The sequence below is a fragment of the Pseudorasbora parva genome, chromosome 19, assembly GCF_024679245.1.
Source record: "Pseudorasbora parva isolate DD20220531a chromosome 19, ASM2467924v1, whole genome shotgun sequence".
In the NCBI taxonomy this organism is placed as follows: Eukaryota; Metazoa; Chordata; class Actinopteri; order Cypriniformes; family Gobionidae; genus Pseudorasbora; species Pseudorasbora parva.
In genome coordinates this window covers 18,229,791-18,255,689 of record NC_090190.1, presented here as the reverse complement: position 1 = coordinate 18,255,689, position 25,899 = coordinate 18,229,791, and the positions used below count along the sequence as shown (strand labels likewise).

At 36.1% G+C, this 25,899-nt stretch overlaps 1 protein-coding gene across 5 annotated transcripts in view; it reads left to right on the top strand.

The window, feature by feature from the left end:
- The first annotated feature begins 879 nt into the window (after positions 1–879).
- The window catches only part of sema4ab (sema domain, immunoglobulin domain (Ig), transmembrane domain (TM) and short cytoplasmic domain, (semaphorin) 4Ab), a 50,899-nt gene continuing 25,879 nt past the window's right edge, over positions 880–25,899 (top strand). For 2 of the 5 annotated variants that reach the window (XM_067425730.1, XM_067425725.1), the window contains exons 1-2: positions 3,267–3,551; positions 18,888–19,138. In XM_067425730.1, coding sequence (XP_067281831.1) covers positions 19,045–19,138 — 94 coding nt within the window. In that variant the 5' untranslated portion in view covers positions 3,267–3,551; positions 18,888–19,044. Of the gene's footprint in view, positions 1,019–1,069; positions 1,172–3,266; positions 3,552–5,557; positions 5,876–18,887; positions 19,139–25,899 lie in introns of those variants that run through there. The other 3 variants (XM_067425728.1, XM_067425727.1, XM_067425726.1) reach the window with 3 other exon arrangements.

Genomic DNA, 25,899 nt, shown 5'->3' with positions numbered 1-25,899 from the left:
ACGGTTCTAGTGACTTTCATGCAAGGAAGTGCAGAGGTGTAGTCCAAGGCTGCTATATAGGGTGCGTCTAGATTTCTAGGGTACTGGCTATAAATGCAAAAAAATATTATTATTATTACTAGGCCTATTATTATTATTATTATTATTATTATTATTATTATTATTATTATTATTAGGCTATACAAGATAAACAATCTTTTATGAATTCAGCAGTTCCACCCTGTCAGAAATTGTATTTAAAAAAAATATTAAATAAGCTACATAATTGAGAAATTGATGAATGACACTTTTTTCTAACTAAATTTCTATTCACTAAACAGACCTTAGCCTATATGGCCTACTTTTGTAGCATTTCTGATCAAATCTGGAATCTTTCTGGTTTTCAAATAATTTTTAAAGAATGTTTTTATATGTTTTAATGTTTTAATCGCTATTTTATATTTTAATGTTTTTATTTAATATGTTCTAATTATATGTCAGAACGTTTAGCTGTTCGATTATCCCGAAGATCTGAGAGAGAGAGCATCACACGACACTGAAGAGGAATTAAGTTAAAATGATGTGGCCTCAATAAAGTTTTACTCAAAGACATATATTTCAGGCATTAATCCACATATAAAATCACTACACATTTCTACACGTTTGCGTTACACAGCAAGAAACCATTGGCGCCCAAAAGCCAGTTTTGAGGTCGGCGCTAAGCCCCAAATCTTCTTTGCTCATATTACTAATCTTAGCCTACTACCGCGCTGCCCTGTCGTGCTCGTTCCTGACCTATATCGGTAAAAGCCTGAAAAGAAATTATGTGGTTATTGAACATAGGCTTCTGAATAAATTGCTCACCAAGTGTTGTTTAAGCAGAATAGCTATAGCTACCATTCGGTACAGAATTTCAGAGCTGTAAAAGTAATAACATGGTTCTCAAGTGAATAATGAGATCTGCATTTAGGCTGCTTAAATCCACATTGGATGCACATACGGGAGAGGTGCGGTGACAGGACAACTCTCACCTTTTCAGGTGAGTTTTAGTGTTGCTCGGAGATAACACATGTGTCTAATGTTTTAGTAGGCCTATAGATGACCGCGAACGCTATTGTCCCTTTGATAAGCAAAAGAAAAACTGAGGTCAAGTGAATTTCGAACCGCGAATTTGTTGCCTCGAAAAAGTCAGGTAAGTGCATGATTTTATGTTTATAGGTAAAATATAGGCCTTTTTATGCCTATTTACAATTATTCATGTTGACTCTGATTTTACATGAATCATTGCACATCAACTAACGTGTTTCCCTATTCTGAGTTGCCGTTGGTTCTATAGGCTATTGCATTTTAGGCTAAGCATGTTTTGACAGCATATTGCACAATGCCTTAGGCAAGTATCCACACACAGTAAAGCCTTTGTAAACTAGCTTGTCACGTATAGGCTTTACTGGTTTGGCTAATACGTGACATATTCCTGATCGGAATGTTCAGAATATGGTGAAACCATATTCATAGTTGACATATGTCATAGTTGAGCCTATATTAAAAATGAACAGGTGACTCCTCACAACTGACTGAAAACCCCTCCCTCATGTTAATATAGGCTACTATTATATAATTATATAAAATATAATTAGATTTTTTTATTATTAAGGAACTGTAAGGGTTATACCGCTTAATAGTGTGTGGAGTTAAAAATAAAACTAGGATTAAGATTAATTTGACTGCTAATTGTTAGCCATAAAATTACATGTAGGAAAAAACAATGGGATTTTCCCCCTTCTCCAATCAATTTTCAGGTTTTGGTATTTTTTTAACCAAACTTTGTTTAAAGATGATTCTCAACTATTTTATGAAAGATATAACATATGTCTTTCCCCTTACTATTCACTTGTTGTGTCTCACAAAATTCCTGATAAACCTGCTTTAAGTCTTGGTGTCCTCTATTGAGGACAGTTTGAAAATGAGTCCGATTTAAATGATAATTACAAAATATGACAAATGTTGTCTATTATTTCTCTCTGCACTGAAATATTTGATTGCTCCTGCATTGAAATATTTCTCTCTGCATTGGCTACCACTCGCTGCCCGGATCAAATTCAAAGCTCTGACTCTTGCTTATGGATCTTCCACAAGCTCAGCAGCCGCATACTTCGACTCACTCCTACGAGTCTACACCCCCACCAGAAGACTTCGCTCAGCTAGTGAGCGAAGGCTTGTGGTACCATCACAGAGAGGCATGAAATCCCTCTCCAGAACTTTTTCTTTCATTGTTCCTGGTTGGTGGAACGATCGTTGGTAGAACGATCTTCCGTCCTCCATACACACGACAGAATCACTCGCTTCATTCAAAAGACAGGTAAAAACTCCTCTCTTCCATGAGCACTTAATCTTACATTTAAAAAAAAAACTCTCTCTCCCCTCTATTTCTCTTTTCTTCTTCCCTTTTTCTGGTTTTTGCTAGTGTACAAATCTTGGTATTTGGGGCACTTTTTGTGTTTCTTTGCCTCTTCTTGACGGGTCCCTTCCTGTACTCCTGAGTTGTAAGTCGCTTTGGATAAAAGCGTCTGCTAAGTGCATAAATGTAAATGTAAAATATTTTTAAAAATCCATAAGAGCGCTTAATTTGATCATTCAATCATTTTTAAAGACCAAGAAGAAGTTGTCCAGGTGAAACCTCAAAACAAATTGTGTCTCTGAAAGCCCTAAATGTGCTCTTTACAGGACATAAAACTGTAATTTCAGAAATTCACTAAAATATTGTCCTCATACAAGGACAGTGGGACAGAAGATGTTAAAAATGGTAAAGGTTATTTATGGGCATCTCTGGTTTCATGAAGAACTTTTAACATCCATGGAACCTTTCTACATGCAAACGGTTATACAAAAGATTCTTTATTGGCATATGTGGCGCACATATGAAAACTTTCTATTGCACAAATCGCTCTTTATAGTGAAAAAGGTGCTTTAGATGATTAAAATGTTCTCCACACTAGGAAAAATAATGGTTCTTTTAAGCAGGTTCTTCGGGGAACCCAAAATGATTCGTCTTTGGAATCCTTTTGCAATGTTTGCATTTTCTCTCCAACCTTTATTTTTAAGAGTTTCTTTCATTTTTAAAATCTTTCTTGTATTAAGAAACCACAAAATGGTTCTTCTAGCTATGGCATTCATGCGAAAGCCTTTTGTAGCCTTGATTTGTAAACTTATGTGTTGTGTTGTTATCCCGTGTCTCAAGGCCAGGTGGCGCCGTTGTATAATGTAGCGGTGTAGTGTCGTTGACTTGTATCTACTTCCCCGTGGGCAAAACGGCGTTTACTTATCAACAGCGTGGACACAATAGATAGGGAGAGACGAGCATTTGCACGAGAACAATCTACTTTAGAAAAAATAAGGCGAATTCTGTCACCAAACACAGACTTCAGATGCTTCAGATTTTAGATTACTTCGGGTAGTAGCTAACGTCAGTTTGGTGGGTTGTTCGTAATTCAGAAACAGTCATAAACACGGACTGGAGACTAATATCAACACCGGAGAGCAGGCTAAAAGACCACGGAGAAGCACATTTTGATGTGAGTATTACAACAGTTGAATCGTTGCAGAGCCGTATAAGTGAAATAAATGCAATATTTGACTATTGAAGGAAAAGGACACGGGCAAATCCCAACACTGTGGGTGATATATTGATGGTATAGTGAGCCTGAATCCAAATCATTGCAAATGTTGTTTTGAGTTGTACATTGTAAACTTTTGAGTTAATTCAAAATAATTGACTTGTTGTGTTGGGTTAATGAAGTAGCCCATGTTTAGTAACAGTGTAACTTTGCAAAAAAAAAAAAAAAAGATATATCGCTAGAGACCTAGAAAAGAAACACGTGCTTTTCACCCTGTATGTCTGTGTTTTACCAGGATGTGTTTTTGCCTGGTTGTTTTGGTTGTTCTGTTGTAACTTTGAACATTTCTGTGATTGCAAAGACTTGTATGAAGTGCTTTCTTTAACCGTTGTTCAGGTCTTAACAGGAGCCTACATCAGATATGCAACAGCACATGATCATGTTTGTTTTGAAAGGCATTCTGAATTCACGTTTCGTTTTTAGAACCCTGTATCAGCTGTTTGCGAACCCTAACGTTACTTCTGAATATCAGGCCGTGTTTTCGTTGGACCTGCAGTGAAGTGCAGTAATGCACACTTGTATACTAATTCAGTTCAATGTACAGTTTTAAACTACAGTATCTAACCTGTGAATGTTGGATTACCAGTTGTTGAAAGACAGTTCTTATAATTTGGATACAGAAGTTTACAAACAATGTATTGTAATATATATTATTATTATTATTATTATTATTATTATTATTATTATTATGTGAATATACCTGTTAGTGATCTGTCATCATTTACTCAAGGTCAATTAGTTCCAAACCTATGTAAATTTATTTATTCTGCTGAAAACAAAAGAAGATATTTTGGAAAATGTCTGTAACAGTGAACTATCCCTTAAAGCCACAATATGTAAGATTTTTTTCGATTAAAATATCCACAAAATAAACACTAGAGCAATATTTTTGACTTGTGTACTTACATTATCCCAAATGTTTCCGAGACTGTTTATATCCAGAGAAATAAGCAATTTTAACCAGGACATGGACTGTGTCTGTGCGTTGCCTATCAATGACTTTACTCCCGGCCCGCATTACCCTCGATTTCCATTTTATTTTGTAGAAAACATGGAAACAGTAAAGATGCTTTACTATATTATGTGTTTTATTAGACAGGTGAGCAACTGTTTGGATACATTCATCTACAGAAAACTAATCATTGTTATAGAGCTCAACACAGTTAGTATTATTGTTTAAATCTCATTTTCTTGATTTATTGTGAGTACCATTCTTTACCGTGCATATCAATCTATCTTACTGCACAGTGTGCAAGAAGTGTATTATAGTAGCCACCGAGCGAATGCACAGAGTAGCATTATAACACAACTTTCAGCACACCTAAATGTATCTAATATGATAAAACTGAGCTGCATTACCCCACATACTCATGACAGGAAGACACGAAAGGCTGTCTTCCGGTGTCATCAAGCTACGCCTTTGAATAAACAACCTTTAGTGTCAAAAAATTACATATTGTGGCTTTAAGACATTGTACTGTGCAGATTGTGATGGCATTTCTTATTTTTCCTCTCTTAGTTAGTACAAACCTTACATCACAGCCTGCATGTCATATTATCACCAGCTGTTTTTCCATTTGCTGGAATAATAAAATGTGTCATTCTCACACTGTTCCTTAACATGACAACTACCATTATACTATAGTGCATTCGCACACTGGCTCACACACCTCATAACTCCACTGCTGCCTGGTAATCACATCAGCTGTAGTCATGGCAACTGCACATGGGAATGAAAGCTTTCACAGGGAGAACAATTTTTTTTCTCCTTTACTGATTCATCTCTTTTCCTCCATTGACCAAAATGTGTTACCTGCTGGCATGCAAATGCTTCCATCGTTTTTCCTGGTATCACTTAATGCTCTTCTGGAGGCGGATTTTTACGCTTCCTCTTCACGTAAGGCTTATGCCGTTTCCCCTCTTCATACTGGTTTGCCTTTTTTTGTGCAATATAATACGAACATTTAACCTTAAAGGGGGGGTGAAATGCTGTTTCATGCATACTGATCTTTTTACACTGTTAAGCGTTAAGGCAACAGTGGATGTAATTTGCTTTTCCGGATCAGCAACTGAGTTGCGCGAATGTTTATATCTGTTCGCTGCATTTCGGTGCCGACTGTTTCATAAACAAGGCCCAGCTCGACGCCGGATTTTCCGATCGCCTAATGCTGAAGGATGGAGCAGTCCCAACGATAAAGGTCCCAACGTTAGAACCGCAGGCGGTGAGTGAGACTGCTTCAAATGTCTGTGTTTTTGCCTATGCTCATCAAGTAGCCCAAACATGATCACGTATAGTTAGTTGATCAATGGAGCATGCGATGTGTAGTGCGTGTACATTTGTTTAGCTGGCCACTATATGTGTAACTTTATGTTTGTGTAACTTTATGTTTGTGTATTGTAAAAGCACTCCAAACAACAATACACAAAGAGTGGGGAAATATGTTGAACTAAATAAGCACGCTTCTTCATTCAAATGCGCTACCATTCCGTGTCTTTCTATGTAAACACTAACTTAACCTACCGTGCAAAACCAGTCCGCTTACTAACGTCTACACAAACCACGCGTAAACACACACACACGTGCACAACTGCACTTCCCACATGTACACCTTCAAAGACAAAAATACGACGATATAATTCAAGTATAAATATGTAAATAACACAAGCCGCTAAGCATATTATATAGTTAGTGTATAACTTGTACCACATAGAGACGTCCTGCTCTAGTCGTTTTTGCTGCTGCTCCTGTTCAACTGCAGCCTCTGGGTCTGATTCCGGATCATAGATGTATGGCTGTATCTGATTAAAAGCCATATTTTTATTTTGAATAAAGTTTTTTCCCGCTGTTAGGGATGACGCAGCTTTACGACGCACTCGACTCAACACAATAGCAGCAGCGCGCACACGTCATTATTTAGCTCCGCTCACACGATACGACCCCACCCGCTCTGCTTTTTTCGGAAAGACTCGGAACAGCGCATCTTTCTTATATAATTATAAAAAAAATAAAGACTTTTTCAGAGATATGCAGGATGCAATGCTACTCTATAGGTACTCAAGATTGACATGACACTGACTGAAACTGAGTGTTTCACCCCCCCCCCCCCCCCCCCTTTAAATTTGTGTAAAATTGTAAATTGTCCTAAAAGTGTCACAGTGCAAACAAAGTCTGAAAAATAGGCTTCGGTTTCTTTATGTAAAATACGTTTTCTGTTTGATTTTGGAGGGAAATGGGATCCCAACATTTTCTTGATAGGCTTCATGAGATGCCTCCTAGATAGACATTTGGTAGGTCTGGCTTTGATTTGTTGATTAAAAGCTAACATTATATATATATATATATATATATATATATATATATATATATATATATATATATATATATATATATATATAATATATATATAATATATAAAACAAGTCAGAATTGTGGGATATAAACACTTTTTGAGGGGTCTTTTATTCCGTGACTTCTACAGATTGCTTTGGCAGAACTGTAATTTTCTGCAACCAGGTATGTGCCCACAAAAAATGTCATTGCAAACACAAAATAGGTCTGTAGTTTTTCTGTTTTACAAAGTCACATCACCAACTTCTTGGCTGGCAGCATAATAAAGCATTTGTAGTCTTTGCTGAGCCATGTGAATGAGAACATTTGTATTGTACTAAACGTTTTGACAATGTTGTGATCTGTATGCAAAAAGCTATGGAATTTTTTTTCAGTTTTTAGTACGTTGTTGCCATTTAAATGTACATGCCCTTAATGTATATATTTTAGGTCAGAGACAGAGACGTTTTGATACTAATCCCTAGGTTAGATGAGTGTTAAACCCTATGCCACCATTTATCCCTTTAAGCTTCATAGAGTTGTGTAAAACAGACACAGAATTTGCCAGGCAGAGAGATCATTTTATTTTCACCCCATTAGTGACGACCCACCCTCCCTTTGGTTTTCTTTTTCTCTCTTGCCTTTTATCTGTCTACGTGCGGCTGAGATTTAAGAACTCAGAAAAAAACCTTTTTGCCCCATGGGGCCATCAGTCAACTTCAAAAGTCTGTGCTTCATCGTGTTTGACACTGGACTTTAGTGTCCACTCTTTGCTCTTCTTTAAAAGGTCAAATTCTCCCTAATCCGGGACCTGCTTTGATCATTACTGGTTTTTGCCCTCAGGTATTTACCTGGATAAATTTCCACTGGAAAACGTCTCTGATTGGATCTCACATTATTGCAAGGATTCCTAATGCAGTCAGGAATAAGTCTAATAAGTCTATATTGATGTTTTTAGCATTGTTTGCTATAGCTAGACTGTAACACTTTGCAAGAATGTTTCATTAGTTAACTACTTTAGTTAACATGAAAATACAGTTGGTCATTCTTAATAAATTAATAGCATTGACCAAGATTAACAAACGTAATACTCATTGTTTGTTCATGTTAGTTAATACATTAATGTTAACAAATGAGACCTGTAAATTGTTACCACTTTTTTGTATTTGATATCACAGAATGCTCATGATAAGCAAGTTTACATTTTGCTTGTATTTATGAAAAAGGCTGTTTGTTTCTTTGGAGCAGAATTAAATGTAACAGAAAAATATCACATTAGATAGCCAATTATGTTGATTCATAAATATCAGTAGGTTTCAAAACTTGTCTTTAAAGGTACTACTTATGGGAAGTTCTTTAAGTTATGGGTGAGAGGCTGTACACTCCACATCTCCTTTTTTGAAACAACACCTACTGATGGCAAATGATCTTACAGTAAACTAGAAGAGGAACTCTCAGTTAAATGAACAGTTATCTTGAGACTATTTTTGAATGTAGTTTTCAGTATGACTCACATGCACACGCTGTCAGAAAAAAGCTACATTGCTGGTACAAAACTGAAAAGGTACCATTTAGGGGTGAGTAAGATACAAAGATACAGGGTCCCCACGGAGTCTTAAAAAGTCTTAAAAGTCTTAAATTTCAAAATCAAAATATAAGGCCTTAAAAAGTCTTACATTCGCGGAAGCATTGCGTTCTAGGTCCTAAATAATGTTAAACAGGTCTTAATTTTCCTACTTCCATGTAACGCTACCTCATTGAAATGCTCTCGCCTCCCGCAGCACGTGTTTGTGTGTGTGTTTTTTTCCGTGGTGTTTGTAGTTCTTTCTTTCGCTAGACCAGCTATTGTTCGCTCTATTACAACTACAAATTAGACAAGCATGCCACTTATATTGCAGCCAATCAGCTTTCGTGTTATCGGCACGAGCCTCTTTCTGATCGTAGGCCTACTCCACAGACGCGTAAAACGGATTTTATTCTTCAGCTGAGTCTGACGGTTCTTGCAGTTCCGCGATCGTGAAGGCGAATCTTTCTCACCATCTTGCTTAATGACCAAATAAAAGTATAATATACCCGATTGCACTAAAATAGTTAATAACAGTGATGTAAACTCCGAACTCAGATGTCAGGCTGCGTGTGTTTGCTGCTTGTCAGCGCTCGCGCAAGTGTATTGAATGTGTTATTTCTAGGCTCATTAGCCTAACGTTACTCTTAAACGATCAAATATACACTTTCTGCATATGTCTATATCCTGATTTGAGTTTAAACGTTTGGGACGTGTCAGTAAGCACTGGATCTGCGCATTAGTAATTTCTCAAAGTGAAAGCAAACTAATTAAGCTAAGCTAGCGTCGACCCTGCCAAACTAAAACAATGCATGCACTGAGACAAATGCATTTGCCCACATATCTAAATGTCTAAAGAAGTTGAATAAGCCCTATTTCTAAAAACGGGTGGGTGTTCCTCTTTGTAGATATGCATCTTTATGTTGTATTTATTTGTCCTATTGTCATTTGTTTATAAGTATACATTGTATTACTGACCGATTACTTGATTACGTAATAACTTGAAAACTTTTTACTTATATTAAGCAATTATTGCTGAGGTTTACTTTTAAGATGTTGGTCATATTTCCCACCCCAAGCGATCGTGTTATTAAAGATAGATAGCACACCAATGAACCAGCCTTTTTTTTTTTGGTAATACCAAACAAGATTCATGCATTTTGTCAGTTTTATTGCCATGTGTGACTATTGTGCATCTAACATAATAATATGGTTAATGTTGCATCCTAATTATATATAAAAAAAAAAAAAATGTTTGCAAATCTATGGAAGTAACCACCACGATAAAAACTAATTTTGGTCAAATTTATATATTTATATGCTAATCCTGGTGGGATTGAGCTATGAATAATAAGTTTACTAATACTTTGTTCAAATTAAATAAATTAAATAATATAAGTTTAAGTAGCGTAATTGAGTGATTCTGCATTTCCTATGCATGTTTTTTTTATTGCGTGATATAGGTCTTAAATTTTATTCATAATGGTCTTAAAAAGGTCTTAAGTCTTAATTTTAACTTGGTGAAACCTGCAGATACCCTGAGATAACGTTTTTCACTTTTGCACCTTAGGGTACCGCCCCAGTGATAGCACTGTACCTTTTTTTTCTGAGAGTGCAGGGCCACTGCAGTTTCTTGTCATTTAGAATAGGCTATAGTATGATAGACATGTCTCCTGATTGTTTATGGCTAGGTATGTAAAAGCCTGGCAGGTTGTTATGTAAGGTTTGTTGTGTTTATATCTGGCTTGCTTGACTACCTACACTAGAGGTGTCGCCTTTCAGACAGTCCTGACACGAACATTTTGACACAGGTTGTGAATTATTAACAAGTAGCTGAGGGCATTTTCTCTCATTGGCAGCTGTCTTTAATTCTCTAATGAATATGCATTTTATATTAGGATGACTGTACCTTCTGAATCAATGTTTCAGTCATAAGCCCTATTCGGATGGGATTAGATTAACATGGGGACATGGGGGTAAAGTCATTTTGCCTCAGGACGTCTGTAATATTAATGGCCAATTCGCACGGGATAAGACATCTCAGTAAAACTAGCAGAAGTGGGAGGAGTAACTCGCTTTACGCACCTCTTTGACGTCATGTGCGTATGACGTTACCGTTATAATGTGAGTAAACAACACACAACCTGAGCGCCAGTCTGAACTCCGTCTCCAATATATATGTGTTTTAATAAACAGTTAGGTCCAGTCTAACGATTCTGATTGGATTATGTTGGTAATAGACACTTTCCTAGAGCTAAAATGTGTTGTGCCTCTAATAAGTGCTTGATCTTCTTTTTGCTTTAAATGATATGCGGAAAATACCGGACATTTTCCACAGATTTGTCCCACCACCTACAACGCAACCGAATGCTTCAAGCGCCTCCAAGGTCGCAAAATGCGCTTTTTAAAAACTTTTAAACAGGAAATGACGGAATTCTACCTTACATTTTTACAGCGGGTCTATTCGAACGGGATTAGTATTACCCGAGGTCATTTTTCCAGACCTTTTTACAGAAGGTAAAAGTCTCGGTAATCTTTACTGACGTTGTCCGTAATGATTACCGAGATGGCACATTCGGACGGGACTAAAATCACAGAGAACCTCTGGTAATAATTACTTTACCCCCACGTCTCCATGTTAAACTAATCCAGTCCGAATAGGGCTAAAGTCTTATAAATAGTACCTAGAAAATACACTCACCTCAAGGTTTATTAGTAACACCTGTTCAATTTTTCATTAATGCAATTATCTTATCAATCAATCACATGGCAGTTGCTTCAATGCATTTAGGGGTGTGGTCCTGGTCAAAACAAACTCCTGAACTCCAAACAGAATGTCAGAATGAGAAAGAAAGGTGATTTAAGCAATTTTGAGCTGGCATGGTTGTTGGTGCTAGATGGGCCGATCTGAGTATTTCACAATCTGCTTAGTTACTGGGATTTCCAAGCACAACAATTTCTAGAATCAATGCCACATAGAATTAAGGCAGTTCTGAAGGCGAACGGGGGTCAAACATAGTGTTTCTAATAATCCTTTAGGTGAGTGTATATGGCCCAGTGAGCCTTTATCGGGCAGCAGAATAAAGTGTCAAATCTATATCGATGCCCTCAAAGATAAATTATTGGCAAATTTAGGGGCTAAAGTTGGGGAGTAAAGAACTTGTTATATCATAATAGCTGACATTGAAAAATGAAAACTGCTTGTAAGGACATTCCAACCATTTTGTTACCAGAAAAAATGCCACACAACTGTCCCTAATTTGACTGTGGTGTGGATATTTTTGTATCAGTTTGATCCCGCCCTAGGCTCAACAAACAATCTCTGTGTTAAAGAAATGAAACCCCGTTTTGGCACTGGTCGTTCACACTTAGGGTTGGTTATCGTTTAGGTTTTTTATGATTCCGGTGCCAAACCGGTACTTTTAAAACAGTACCTGTGCCTGAACCGATACTTTAAAAAAAAAATGTTTTAAATAAAGAGCCACAAAACAACGGTGGAGGGATGACATTAAAGATTGGCTTTTTATTGATTTTTTTATTCTTTAAATTGAACAATTTATTAAAAGTTTAAAGAATACTTAAATATATACATATATAGATTCAAAACACAATTTACTTAAAATCACAGTAAAAGCTAAAGCCACCTAAACCAACTACAATAGGCCTAATTTAACACTGAATAACAGCACTTATACTAGTGATATTACAGCACTAATAACAGCAAAGTAGTCTGTAGTCTTGGTCTGCTACAAACCATCTTCAGTTCAGCATTATTATTATTTTGCAATATGACCATATTCTCTGGCTTAGAACGCATCGCCTTATTGTTTCCATGGCAACACGTCGTGCTTCTCACATCACATGACACAGCAGCCGCAAAAGCGCTGTATGACAGCTCAGAGCTCAGCTGTATCGTTTTATTATGGTTTTTTTTTTAATTCAAAATATTCACAGACTTGTTACCTATGTCATGAGCTATCTGATATTTTGATTTTCAAATATGTGTAAGTGAATGTGGTTTGTCATAATGATCATGTTAGTTGATCTATAATGCGTGATGGGCATCGCTATAGTTTGCGCCTCAGAGAATCAGATCTGTTGGATTTAACTTGCATCACGTAAATTCATCTTTGTCAATACATGGAAGTAAATGACCGGTGAACTCTGAGAAGAATAGAGTAAACTATTTAGTAACTTATATAATGCGTGTCCGATATTAATAAAACAGTCAAATTATAACTGTCAGAAAGGATTGTTATTGCCACTTCCATAGACATCAGCATGTTTTTGCTGCTTTTTATGTGCATTTAAATGTCTGAAACCTAAAATAAACATGATGTGTTGAAAACACTGAACAGTTGTGATATGTGACGAGTGCTTAGCACGTCTGTCTCTGTCTCTGTCTCAGCGCCAGCCAAAGCACGAAAGTACGTTTGATGGCAAAGAAATGAGGAACCAAAATCTGCGTTCTGATTCGGCCCGGTACGCAATATTTTTTTTCCCAAGATGGTAGGGGAAGGTACCACCATTTTCATCTATGATTGGCTAGAAGAAGGGCTCTCCTCTGATTGGTTATACATCTCACGTTCATGGCAGGTTGTCAGCTAGTCTGTTTTGATCGTCTTTACAACCGAAGTAAACAAAGTCAATCCAACATAGCCTACTAAGAAAAGTGCGTGTCGTTCACAATTTCATAGCCTGTTTAGATCGTGTTTAGATTAGTCTTAGCTGTTTGGGGTAATTTTGTGATGAACATGTGAACTTAGGTAGCCTAGAAATCTAGACGCACCATAGCAGCAACAAATCTAATCTGCCACGAGTGTTGTCTAGAATCTCAATGCACTTCTGAGCTGTAAACGCTAAACTCTGGTCGGGCCGATCACATCGTGTATAGAGTTGGTGGGTGGGGCTTAACATAATGATGGCCGAGCTGCGCTTGCGTGCTTCTAGTAAACACAGAAGCTGGCGAACGGCGGTCTTTCGAATCAGCTCTGGAAGACTTGTAGTTCAGCTTTTCTCTGAGAAAAGAACAAAGAACGGCACTGAAGTCATTCTTAAAAAGGGAAGATGTGTTCAGAGTTTTGCCGACCGGATACCGCAAAAGTTTAATCTGTCAACTAACTCTGCTTCACCTTCGTTGCTCTGGTTGGTTGTATCCCGCCCACTCGGATTGAGCCCTGTCAATGGTGAGTTTCCAGACCAAACATCTTGATGTGGGTCTGGCTTGTCAGGCTAGAACTTGGGAGTACAAATCTAAATCTTTTTACTATATGTATCCATCATTGTACCCTTTATTTATTTATATATCTTAAGTATCAGTTAATAATTTACCTTCATTTATCTTATTTATTATCATTTATCCTATTTGTTTTATTCAATGTATGTTTTCTTGAGTTTTTTTGCATATTTAAAACCTTAACCTTAAACCTTATTGTCTATTGTCTATGTCTTAGCCTGTTCCGGTGTAAGTGTGACTTATACATCATATTTCCTCTTTCTGTTTTGCGGTTTTATTCTTGCTAAAGAGGAATTCATGCACAGATGCTTAAGGCCTGCCTTGGTAGAGATAGGGATCACTTTTTAAAAGGTATCAACCACAATTGTTCATCAATTTGTCTTGCACTTTGACATTGTGCACATTGTTCACCGTTGCTGACATTCACACGATGAACTTTAAAAGTCCCAATAATGGTTAAAATAAATTATATTTTTAAGGCAGTCTAGCCTAGTGTAATATGTTTACACTGCATAGATTTCCCATCCTATGGTGCACTAGGGGCCCTAATATAACAATCTGCAGAGTTTTGCTCTGAAAGTTTTAGTCACATGTGAGTTTGATGTGACTTTAATCATGGATTAAATCAATCTTTTTTGAATTTTTGGGTGAACTATCCCTTTAAGCCAGGGTTAATTGACTAAAACTTGACTAAACAAAAACAAATATCAACAAATATTTTTACTTAATGATAAAAACTAAAAAGTACATTTGACACAGGACTAACACTAAAATAGCTGACAAAATTAACTAGTTATTTTTCCCATCGCATCAAAAATCAGGATACTTTCTAACTGGTAGTGATGGACTTTGTGCAAGTTATATGATGCCGGAACTGTTGTCATGACTTAATTTCCTGTGTCTCTAAAATAATACATGAGATGTGTAATTTCAAATCCTTAGCCAGCCAAACAACTGTCATTGAGATGAATGGGAATGCTAGCAGATAACACTGTCCAGGTAATTTAAACCTCTAGAGCCCTTACTGTAATATCACACTCATCAGGAGATTGTGACGCACTCATCTGACCTGTTCTTACACATGAATTGCCATATGTTTTGGTCTACCACTATGCTTAATCAGATGTGAATGCCTCTGTTGTAATATATAGCGTTTGCTGTCACATGATGGAAGTCAAGATATGACTCAAAATTCCATTGCTTTGTCAAACAGCTGAGTGTCATATGTGGTGGATCAACACTGGAGTGTCCAGCACTTCTTTTAGTTTCAAATCTCCACATCCAAATGGAAAAGTATTGCATTGAAAATCTGATAGTTTACACAGCGTCAGGGTTTCAATTTACTATTAACTTAAAGAGGTTATTTTGCCTTGGATTGGATGTCTTATAGAAGAAGATTTTACAAAATGTATTTTTAAAAGGTGCGTGCGACAGCTGTTTTGGGGAAAATATGCATGAAAACAGTGCATGTGTTCCACCTCTTACTGTCTCATTTATAGACCTTATGTAGCCCCATCCCTTTTTAGAGCCGTGGTCATTGTGTTTTGCCTTCTGGTTTATATTTCCACATAATGAAGGTAAGATTTATGAATCAACCGCTCATTACGCTTTTGCCATGCCGTCCTCTTCAAACATTATGTTAACTCTACAATAAGTAAATCCACTTCACCAGCTAATTTGTCTTTGACAGCTATGCTGTAGAAATATACAGAGCTAACAGAAGTTAAAAAACAAAATTCTGATGCTGCGCTCTAGTTTGATCTAAGTTTGATAAGGTCTACTGATGGCTGTTACCTGCGTGTCTGGCTTCTGCTGTAAAAAAATGTTTTTTGCTGCAGGGCCCATTTTGGCGGCCTCATTGGTGCACACGAAGGTGTGTGTAAATTAGAAGTGTTACCTCCGGATGCTGCTGCCTTCATCAAGCAAAGTTTACAGATTGCCTCAAGGTTTGCAGGTTCACTATTAGCTTTGTGAAATTGTAGTGTCTGTTCTCTAACTGAATGAAATGATTTTACTATTAAAAAAAAATCAAAACAACGGTGGAAGCAGTGCCGCAGTGGGCAAGTGATGTAGTCATTTTGCGGCTGAACACCGCATAACACTGGCAACTGACTATCGCAGCAAGGCTAGTGCTAAATAAATACATTTGAATTGCATTGAAAAGGATGCAATTGCATTGAAAATTGTAATATTATGCGTAGTATTTCTCTCACAGTGTATAAATTGATAAATCAAAATATGTATATGTAGTTATTTTTTATGCTTTAGGGGTGGGTCTCCTACAAGGCTATCTTCATGTTTGGGTGTAAAAAGTCCTCTCTTATAGGGCTGTCACACTGTTTTCTTATTATCTGGTTCTGTGGCATGAATCATGTTGGAAGTGACTAACTGAAACTGCTTATACTGGTACTTCATCATTATCCTTTTAAGGAACTAACAATTGGGTAATTCTTATATGGTTGTTCCAGTTAATGCCACTGGCCAAGTATAATAGGACTGAATTTCTTATAAATCTCTTCTAATCACTCTTTCCAGAGTTCTGGAGGACCGCACAACAAATATTCATGTTCTATACTATATCTGAATCGGTTGCGTGCAGTGGTGTTTTAAAATAATGAGGCAAAGGTTTTATTTATTTTTTTTAATTTATTTTTTATGTAAATTAATTAATTAAATTCTATTTTGTATTTACACTATGTAATTATTGTGCTGTTTATTAAAACTAGGCATACATTTCATCAAGTTAGTGTTTTTAGTGTTTTTTTTTAAACAGTTATTCCAGAATAACTAAAGGCAGTAACAATTTAAACAATATTGTATTTGTGAACTGTTGTTCAGCTGTTCTTTTTAATAGTCAACTCAACAATCATCAAGCTCAGTAAACACTGGTCACATGAAATATGTACCTTTAATTTCACAACGCTGATTGCTCAGGGGAAAAACAAGCCCATAGTCATGATGTTTTCAGGCTATTTCAAGTTTCAGTGGGATGTGTCATAAAGCGGTGATACCTGGTGGAGTTGTTTACTTACTTTTTAACGATTCGTGAACGTGCACAAAGCCGAGACGGGATTTGTCGCACAAACCAATCATAATTCAAACATAGTGATTATATCCAATCATAGCACGATGGAGGCATTGCCTCCTCAATCGTTCCCATTTACCCTACTAAACCCACCGCACACTTTGGAGGGTCTGTTAAGACTCAATGGGCTCAGGGGAGGGGATAACTCCCGCTGTAACTTTACTTGCTAGTGTCACTGTTGAACAATGTTACTTAAGAAAAACATGTAATTCATACACTTTTTAAGAGTCATATTTTGTAATGCTTGTGCTGTTTGTAATATTGATTATTTTCTCAGCCAATTTCTTTGAGGAGACTCTGCCTCCCTTGCTTCCTCTGCCTCTGATCTGATTAAATGCAAGTACAAACTCCTGAAATTATGAATTAGTAATTTGGGTTTGTATATTGATGACCTGCGTGTGTACAGGAAATAAGGTTGACCTATGTTATTTAGGTGAAACAATTATCCTTTAAAACTTGTTGCTTGTACAGGGTTAAGTATGTGTATATTGTAAACCAATTTACTGTTTAGTAGTAACCCTCAGACTCAACTAAGACAAGCATCACGACTGCTGTGACTCATACTCTATTATTTTACCTTGTGTTAAACTTTTTAAACACAACATTTGTGCTATTGTAACACAAATTAATAATATATCTTAGATTGTGCTGCTGGTTTTGGAGAGGTTTGTAATTTATTAATAATTTATGTATTTAAGTGACTTGCATGTTACATGTACAGACTTTTAATTTTTATCAGGCAGAGGATAAAATAGAAATTAATACGATGTACCAAAGCTTTATGAAAAAATCGAAATAAATTTAGAAACCATAACAGCCCAACAACAACATAACTATACATGCTAAAAAACAACAACAACAACAGCATTAAAGTTAACTTGGCAACCACATAGCAACATACCTGCATCATTTTAGTGAGTTTTTCTTGAGTAAACCATTGGTTTTCTTCAGAATTAAAAAAAATATAATAAAATTTTATACAATCCTGTTACCTTTGAGGTTAAATCAAGGTATTTTTTACGTAAATCTGAAAACTGCTTTTCATTTGTATCTTTATTATAGGATTTTTTTTTTGTAAGTGTTTGTTCTTATTTTAGTCTTTTTTTGTAAATTCAGAGTTTGAAATCAGTCTTGTGCTATGTGTAAGCTATTTTGCAACAAATGCATTGTGTAATCAAACATTTAGGTGAGAGAATTATAATTTTTCTAAGAATAATAATAAATAAATAAAAATGCAAAAAACCAAAAGAGCCACTTAAGGGGGGAATTCCCCCCATTTTCCAAAACGAAATTCAGGCCCTGAAATAACATTTGTAAATTCCTGACGATGGCATCCATATAAATAATGCTAAATGATTAATTAATTCTTCCAATAGACCCCGTGATCAGTATCGGTCATCTTTATCGGTCAATACTGCTTCCTGATTGATTGGTATTTGTGATCTGTCACAAAAAGTCTTACTGGAGTTTTTTTCTGGAGTGTTTTGTAAATCCTGGTTGTCCAAGACACTAGTCACCATGTGTCTGTTTTTGGGTCACAGGGATATTCCCATCATACAATCACCAGACATGATTCAATGTGATTTATCTTTAAAAAAAAGTTTTCCATTTCTTGCTCCACACTCAGTGATGAGAGAAACCCCACTCCATGTTTGCGTCATAGAAAAACTTGTGCCTAGTTAAACCACAGTATAGTGTAATGTTTTATTTTTATTTTTGAATATTGTGGCCATCAAACCAACACTTCTTAGTGAGAAGCATATTACTCTGTTATCCACTCCACACTGCTGATAGGTGCGCGCACACACACGTTCTCCGGATGGTGGTTCACCAAATTATGAATGTAAAAAAGTTAATCACCCTCCCTTAATCACAGATAAAGATATCGTGCTGACGTATGTCAGCCTTTGACTGTTTCTTAAACTTATGCTAAATTCTGAAAGAGGAAGAGGTGGCTTCAGAGGAAGTGATGCTTAAAGAACTCGGTGTCTGATTTTTAACAAGTTCTTTTTTCTGAGCAGATGAGATGACGGCAGACTCTTTTGGCTGTTTGAAGTGGTGTCCTTGTGGGCTACTCAGTGCTGAAAGGACAAGCGCAGAACCCGACAGCGACAGATAGACCAACCTTTGGATTGAGCTCTTCTGTTGTGCTCCGTGGCCATCTGGTTTTCCAACAGGATGGTGCATTCAGCATTACTTTGTGCCTGTCTGTCTCTTCTGACTGTCCTCAGCTGTCATTCTCATGTCCTCCCCCGTCTCTCTTTTCCCATGGGTAAGTCTTATTTTTAAACTTTTCAAGATTTATAAACTGAATTTAGAGCAACAAGTTGTTTCAGCTTATAAGCAGAGTTCTTAGGGTAAATAGAAAAGCAGAAGGTGACTAAAGTTAAATTACATAATAGAGCACAGCAAGATTAAACTCTGTGCCACTTGAGTTAAACACTTAAACATACACTTGGAATATTGCACTATACTGTTGATATCATCAAATTGAATCTGTAAATATATTGTATAATAGTGTGAATATGAATGTCCCTCAAATCCATGTTTTTTTACTATTTTAGTATCTATTAGTGTTTTGATTAATTAATTTAAATTTTATTTTAAGGTTTATTATTGCCTTTTTATAGCCTTGTTTGTTTTTTATATTACTATTTAGCTTTATTTTATTTCACTTTTAGTAATTTTAGTATTTAAACTAAAATAAGAAAATTTCCCTTGGCAATAAGGATGCAATGATTATAGATTTTGTGGGTACGATTAAAGTCTGAGAAATAATCACGGTTTCACGATTATGCATTCATTCATTTCACAACAATGTATAAAATCACATGAACCCTTTCGATTTTAAAGTGTTTTTTTTTTGCCGCCTTTTAAACCAGAAATAACACTAACCAAATAACACAGCACAAATTAATAATAAAGACAAAGTCCATCTCTCTCTTTGGAATTAAAGAAAGATGACCTCTGCTCTGTAAACATCCATGTCAATGTGAGGGGAATAAACTACTGTCACCCATACATATTCATTTTAATTGTATTTTTAATAATTTATCTAATTTTACACGTGACCTGGGAAAGTCATGTCTATTTTTTTTGTTTTGGCTGTTTGTATCAGTGATAAAGTCACACATGCTTCTCTGCTTTGGCTGGCACTGAGCCAGAGACGACGTATTCAGAGCTTTTCATATAACACTATTCCACCACATAATGTTTATTTGAGGTTTCAGAGGTTGAAATAGATATTTAAATGAATTACTAGCCTATATTAAAAAGACATGTATAGTTTGTTAAATTTAAATTCTATACACTGATATTCATGAAAGCTGCAATAATAATGCTTTCAATGTGCATGAAACAAAGTTTGTTCTGCTCCCATGTTCACTGGCCACTTCAATGTATTCGGGGAAAATTGATGAATTTACGTGATGTAAACAGATCCTCTGAATTCCAAACTCATTGCACATTATATATATACACTCATATAATAATAATAATAAAGTTGTTTAAATGACAAAACGTGTTCACCTACACATATATGACAATCGAAATACACTACCATTTAAAAGTTTGGACACACTTTTCCATTCTCTTTGATGGGAAAGTGTGTCCAAACTTTTGACTGGTAGTGTATATCATAATTTGTGATATAGTTAACAAGTTTGTAAATATTTTGACTAAAAAGGAAAAACTATTGTGACTGCATGACCTGTGGCCATGAAAAAAATAATGCGTTCTAAAATAACTGTCGCTTTAAAAAAAAAAACTGTAGACTGCCAACTTCAGCCATTTCTTTGGTGGAAATAAATCGCAGCTGTTAGGTACCTCTTCCATAGTTAATCCAGTGTGTACAAGGGTTGGCTCCATATCTCTGAAAAGCACAGCACTTTAAGCTGGTGCATCACTAGTGTAAATTTGTTTTAGTTTTGTGCAAGTTGCAACAGTTCCGTTCAGTGCAAAAGAAACACTTGTTGTAGCAGAGCCTTTACAGTTAATTTACCGTGATGTTGTTAAGCGCGGTTAATTGAGAAATCAGTTAATAGCTGCATCCCTACTTGGCAACTTACTGAAATAAAATTTTGTTTGTTTTTCATGTAATTTTTTTATTTCAGATTTATTTCAAAAACTAAATTATATTTAGTTTTAGTAGTTAACAAAAACACTGCTTCAAATTGATTCATTTTTTTAAAAAATGGGCTTACTAAAAATAAACACTAATTTAACCCTTTGACACGTATGATCACACTAGTGTGATTTAAGTTCAGTGCATCATACAAACTTGTTTTATTCATTTATATCAGATACACATTGTGTAGGTATTATATAACTATAAAATGTATTGCATTATTTTCTCACTATACCGGCCACTTACTTTCATGAGAAGTGGAGGAAATTACATAATCCGACAGATATGATTCTCTGAATTGGGGTGCTACCATGGCGGCTCCTATCGTGCATTATAGGTCAGATATCATGATCATTATAAAGATTTAAAATTGTTGTGTGTGATTCGTAATATAAATATTTTCAAAACATGAAGCACTAAAAGAATTGGGAGTGCTATCATTTCTTAATACTCTCCAGTTGAATTATGATCATGATGGTCGGTGTTGCTGTTCATTAATAGTAATTAAGGGTGATCTTGTTTAAAATAAAAAAACAAGAAAAAAGAAATGGCCTGCACAGTAGCTGAATGACCTCGGTGCATTTGGTTGAGCTGTGCACTGCTGTGACTGGTACATGTACTTATTAAAAGACTTTGATTGGATGATGTTTAGCTGTGATTATGCCAAAGACCTGTAAGAATATGGCTTAATTTTTAAATTTTCATGTATATGCAATATGCAATTTATTTGCTTTGTTATATTTAAATATTTTTAGTAATATAATAATATTTTCACCCCGCTTACATCATTTTTTAAAAATGACCCATATCCGATATTTACATTTACACAATAAACTGGCAAAACAGCCCAAGACGTTCTGACCCGGGAAAGGAAGTAAAATGGCGTGATATGCGATGGATAGGGATGAAATGGTTATTCACTGTTTTGCTTTTCACACTTTCTTTAAAGGTCAGCAAAACATTGCTCTCGTAAGGCAGAGGAAAAAGAGGAGAGCACTTGTTGCATGTGATCGCAGTTCTTGTCCACCGTAGTTGATGTCATTTGCCTCTGTCCCTTTTTCAGTGATGTAAGACTCACATTTACTGGGGAATATCCGATTTGACCGCTTACATGGCAGACGCAATTTCACCTATCCCAGTCATCTGGAATAGAATCCCATCTATCCCTGAATCCCATCAGACGATATCGGAATTCATGTGTTTGTTGTTTTTTTTTCCTGCTATGCATACACATTTCTTATCCGATCTCTGCCACATGAGAGGGAAAAATCGGAACTGGGTCACTTGAACCATGCAGTGTAAATGGGGCCTCAGTCTGTACAAAATGTTTGTCTACTTTAAATCATTTGTGTATGTTTAAATGCTAGCAGTGCTAGAAATTGTAGGGGAAAGTCATTTTTACTAACAAGAAAAGATAACAAGCAGGAAGCATAAGAGCGATCATTACAACAAATATCTTTCCATGTAGATAATGTTTATTTCCCTGATTAGAAAGCATTGGATGTAAGAGGAATGAAAGATCCTGTCTGGATTCTCTTAAGAGGAAGCATCTGCAAACCTCCTATAATGGCTTATTGAGAGGTTTCTGAAACTTCTAAATTAGGTTTCATTTCTCCTATGACCTTTCCCAAACTTAAACTTCTCTCAGGTTCTTAAAATCTAGGGACTTGTACCCAACTGTTTTGCTATATAAAGCTGTCATTGATATGACACTTTTGAATAATATTGTTTTGTCTGTATTTCCACACATTACTGTTTTACATTTTAAACTTCAAATTCGTCATTGGCTTTTGTAGCCTGACAAGCCAAACCCACATCAAGATGTTTGGTCGGCAAACTCAAGATTGACAGGGCTCAATCCGAGGGGCGGGATAAACGCTTGTCTTTCAAACTCCCTCTAAACGCAATAGGATAGTGCTACAACCAACCAGAGCAACAAAGAAGGTGAAGCGGAGCTAGTTAATTAAACATTTCCCTTATCTGGTTGGCAAAACTCAGAACACATCTTCCTTTAAGAATAATTTCAGTGCTGTGCTTTTCTCAAAGAAAAGCTTAACTCCAAGCCAAAGCCGATTCGAAAGACATCGTTCGCCATGTTCGCCAGCTTCCTTGTTTTCAAGTAGCATGCGGAACCATCACAACTCTGCATTATGTTTAACCTCTTAACCCTCGCCCTGTGCTAAGAAATAAATAAAAAAATGACATACCCCAAATAAAAATGTCTGCAGCTCTTAAACCCTATGGTCTATATCCATAAATGTGGTCTTATTTTCAACTAGACACTTTAAATTATGTTACCCAAAAGTCATAATAACTCAAATAGTATAGGGACAGATTAAAACAAGGGGAAATATGCATGTAAGTGACTCACGTTTTTATTTTTTTTATTATTCCCTTATGGAAAAAAATATTAGATTTTAATTTTTATGCCCTGAAAATAACCTAAATATAAAACTGAATGTCTGATCATGCTTTGATTAAAATTTGAGGACAATTCTCTCAAAAATGTAGCTTCTGTAAGCTTTTATGTCAAAAAAGACTGGGCGTCCTTTCAATAAAGTCCAATTATATTAGAACATTTGTGTAATAGTAAAGAGTAGTTTTTATTCAAATAAATCTGCAATAAACTGCTAATTATAATGCATTTGCAGTCCCTGATAACTAAAACAACTATTTACAGAATTTACAAGTGTAAAAAAAACTCATTTAGTTGATAAAAACAGTCTCTAATTTAGTCTGCGCGTTGTGTGTAAGTATGTGTGCTTACACTGGCAGGCGCTGGATACGATGAATGAATACTGTGGAGACGACGCTAAGTAACAGCTAAGTAAGCATGAGGTATTCACCAATGCTTCTTACGACATCTCTTACAGAAACTACGCAAAATATTGTCTTTTGATTCGTTACTACATCCATCAATCAAATCTATGCTGGCTATGCATTGGCTAGGCATTGACTGGCTTATCCAACAAAGGGCCGGCGAGTTTGACTGACAGATGTATCACCCAGTGACACGCTCCCTTTCTATTTATGTGTCCTAGTCAGCTTTTGATTGAAGGAGAGAGACCTGGGAGGGTTTAATTTGACCGGAACAGTCCACAGTACAGGGGAGATTGTCAAAATAAGGCTTACAATCGCTATTTCATTGAAAATGGACATGATTGATTACTCTTAACACAAAACGCTTATGCAAACAACGGAGGATTTTTAGTTTTTTCCCCTTATTTTTTCGTTGTTTTGGATTAAAAGTGGGATGCATTTTGAAGAGTGGACTCTTACACAGACATGTATGCTGTTGTTTCGTGGATTCGTCCGATCTGATCTGAACGTCAGGAGATGAGAGATGAGTACCGCGTTCATTATGCTAATGTTTAAATAGCCACTGCTTTAGCATTTAATTTAACCCTTTCCTCTCTGGTGTATTTATTGCAAAAACGAGTTCAGAACATGAATCTTGAGTGTTTTAGCTTTCAAATGATGCATAGTTTGAGATAGTTGATTGAACAGTTTGTATAAAACAAAAGTAATTATAAGTAGAGACACGCCCACTTGCGTCAGACGCCCCGCCCACGATCCGGTGCGGATTAAGAAGTTAATCATTATGTTTAAGCCCACCCACCAACTCTATACACAATGTGATTTACCTGTCCAGAGTTTGTTTTTTCCAGTTCGCAAGCCAACTGTAGGCTATGGTTACAAAGCCAACTAGGATTTGTAGGCTATGGTTTTTGTGCAACATGCAACGTTGTCACAGTATCAGCTCAAAGATTTAGGCAAACAAAAACAACAACTGCAAAAACATGACTGATAAAAGAATATACCATTCAAATGTTTGGAGTCCGTATTCTCACTAGGGCTGAACGATATGGACATTTTTATATCGCGATTTTCATGCCAGATCGATACAATACGATATGACTACGCGTTCGGTAAAAACCAAGCATTTCTCAGAAAAATTAAAAGATTTAAGCCTACATTTTCAAAAATTTGCGTCAGAAAATGTATTGTTTTTAAGCCTTTCGCACGTACGATCACCCAGGTGTAATCAGTCTAGACTGGTCCCTGCGTATGATCAAGTGCATCACGATCAGACAGGCGCGCTCAGAGCTGTCATATACCACAACTTTTTAGTGTTTTCAACCATATACTGTTTATTTTAGGTTTCAAACATATAAAGTCACATAAGGACTAAAAAAAAAACTACATTTAGAGTTTGTAAAATACACACTTATGTCTATGGAAGAGGTATTAATAATCCTTTCCATTATAATTCGACATGTTTAATTCATATCAGATACATATATTGAATAAGTAGTTCATATAGGATTTAAAATGGAAATATTTTGTAACAGTATGTATTTACTGTCACTTTTGATCAATTAAATGCATCATTGCTGAATTACTACTTTTGAAAAATATTTGAATGTAAACTAAAACAATTTAAAATAAAATGCGATAGAATAAAATACACTCATCTCAAGGATTATTAGGAACATTGTTCAATTTCTTATTAATGCAATTATCTTATCAATCAATCACATGGCAGTTGCTTCAATGCATTTAGGGGTGTGGTTCTGGTCAAGACAATCTCCTGAACTCCAAAGTGAATGTCAGAATCTGCTTAGTTACTGTGATTTTCATGCACAACCATTTCTAGGGTTTACAAAGAATGTTGTGAAAAGGGAAAAACATCCAGTATGCAGCAGTTCTGTGGGCGAAAATGCCTTGTTGATGCTAGAGGTCAGAGGAGAATGGGCCGACTGATTCAAGCTGATAGAAGAGCAACTTTGACTGAAATAACCACTCGTTACAACCGAGGTATGCAGCAAAGCATTTGTGAAGCCACAACACGCACAACCTTGAGGTGGATGGGCTACAACAGCAGAAGACCCCACCGGGTACCACTC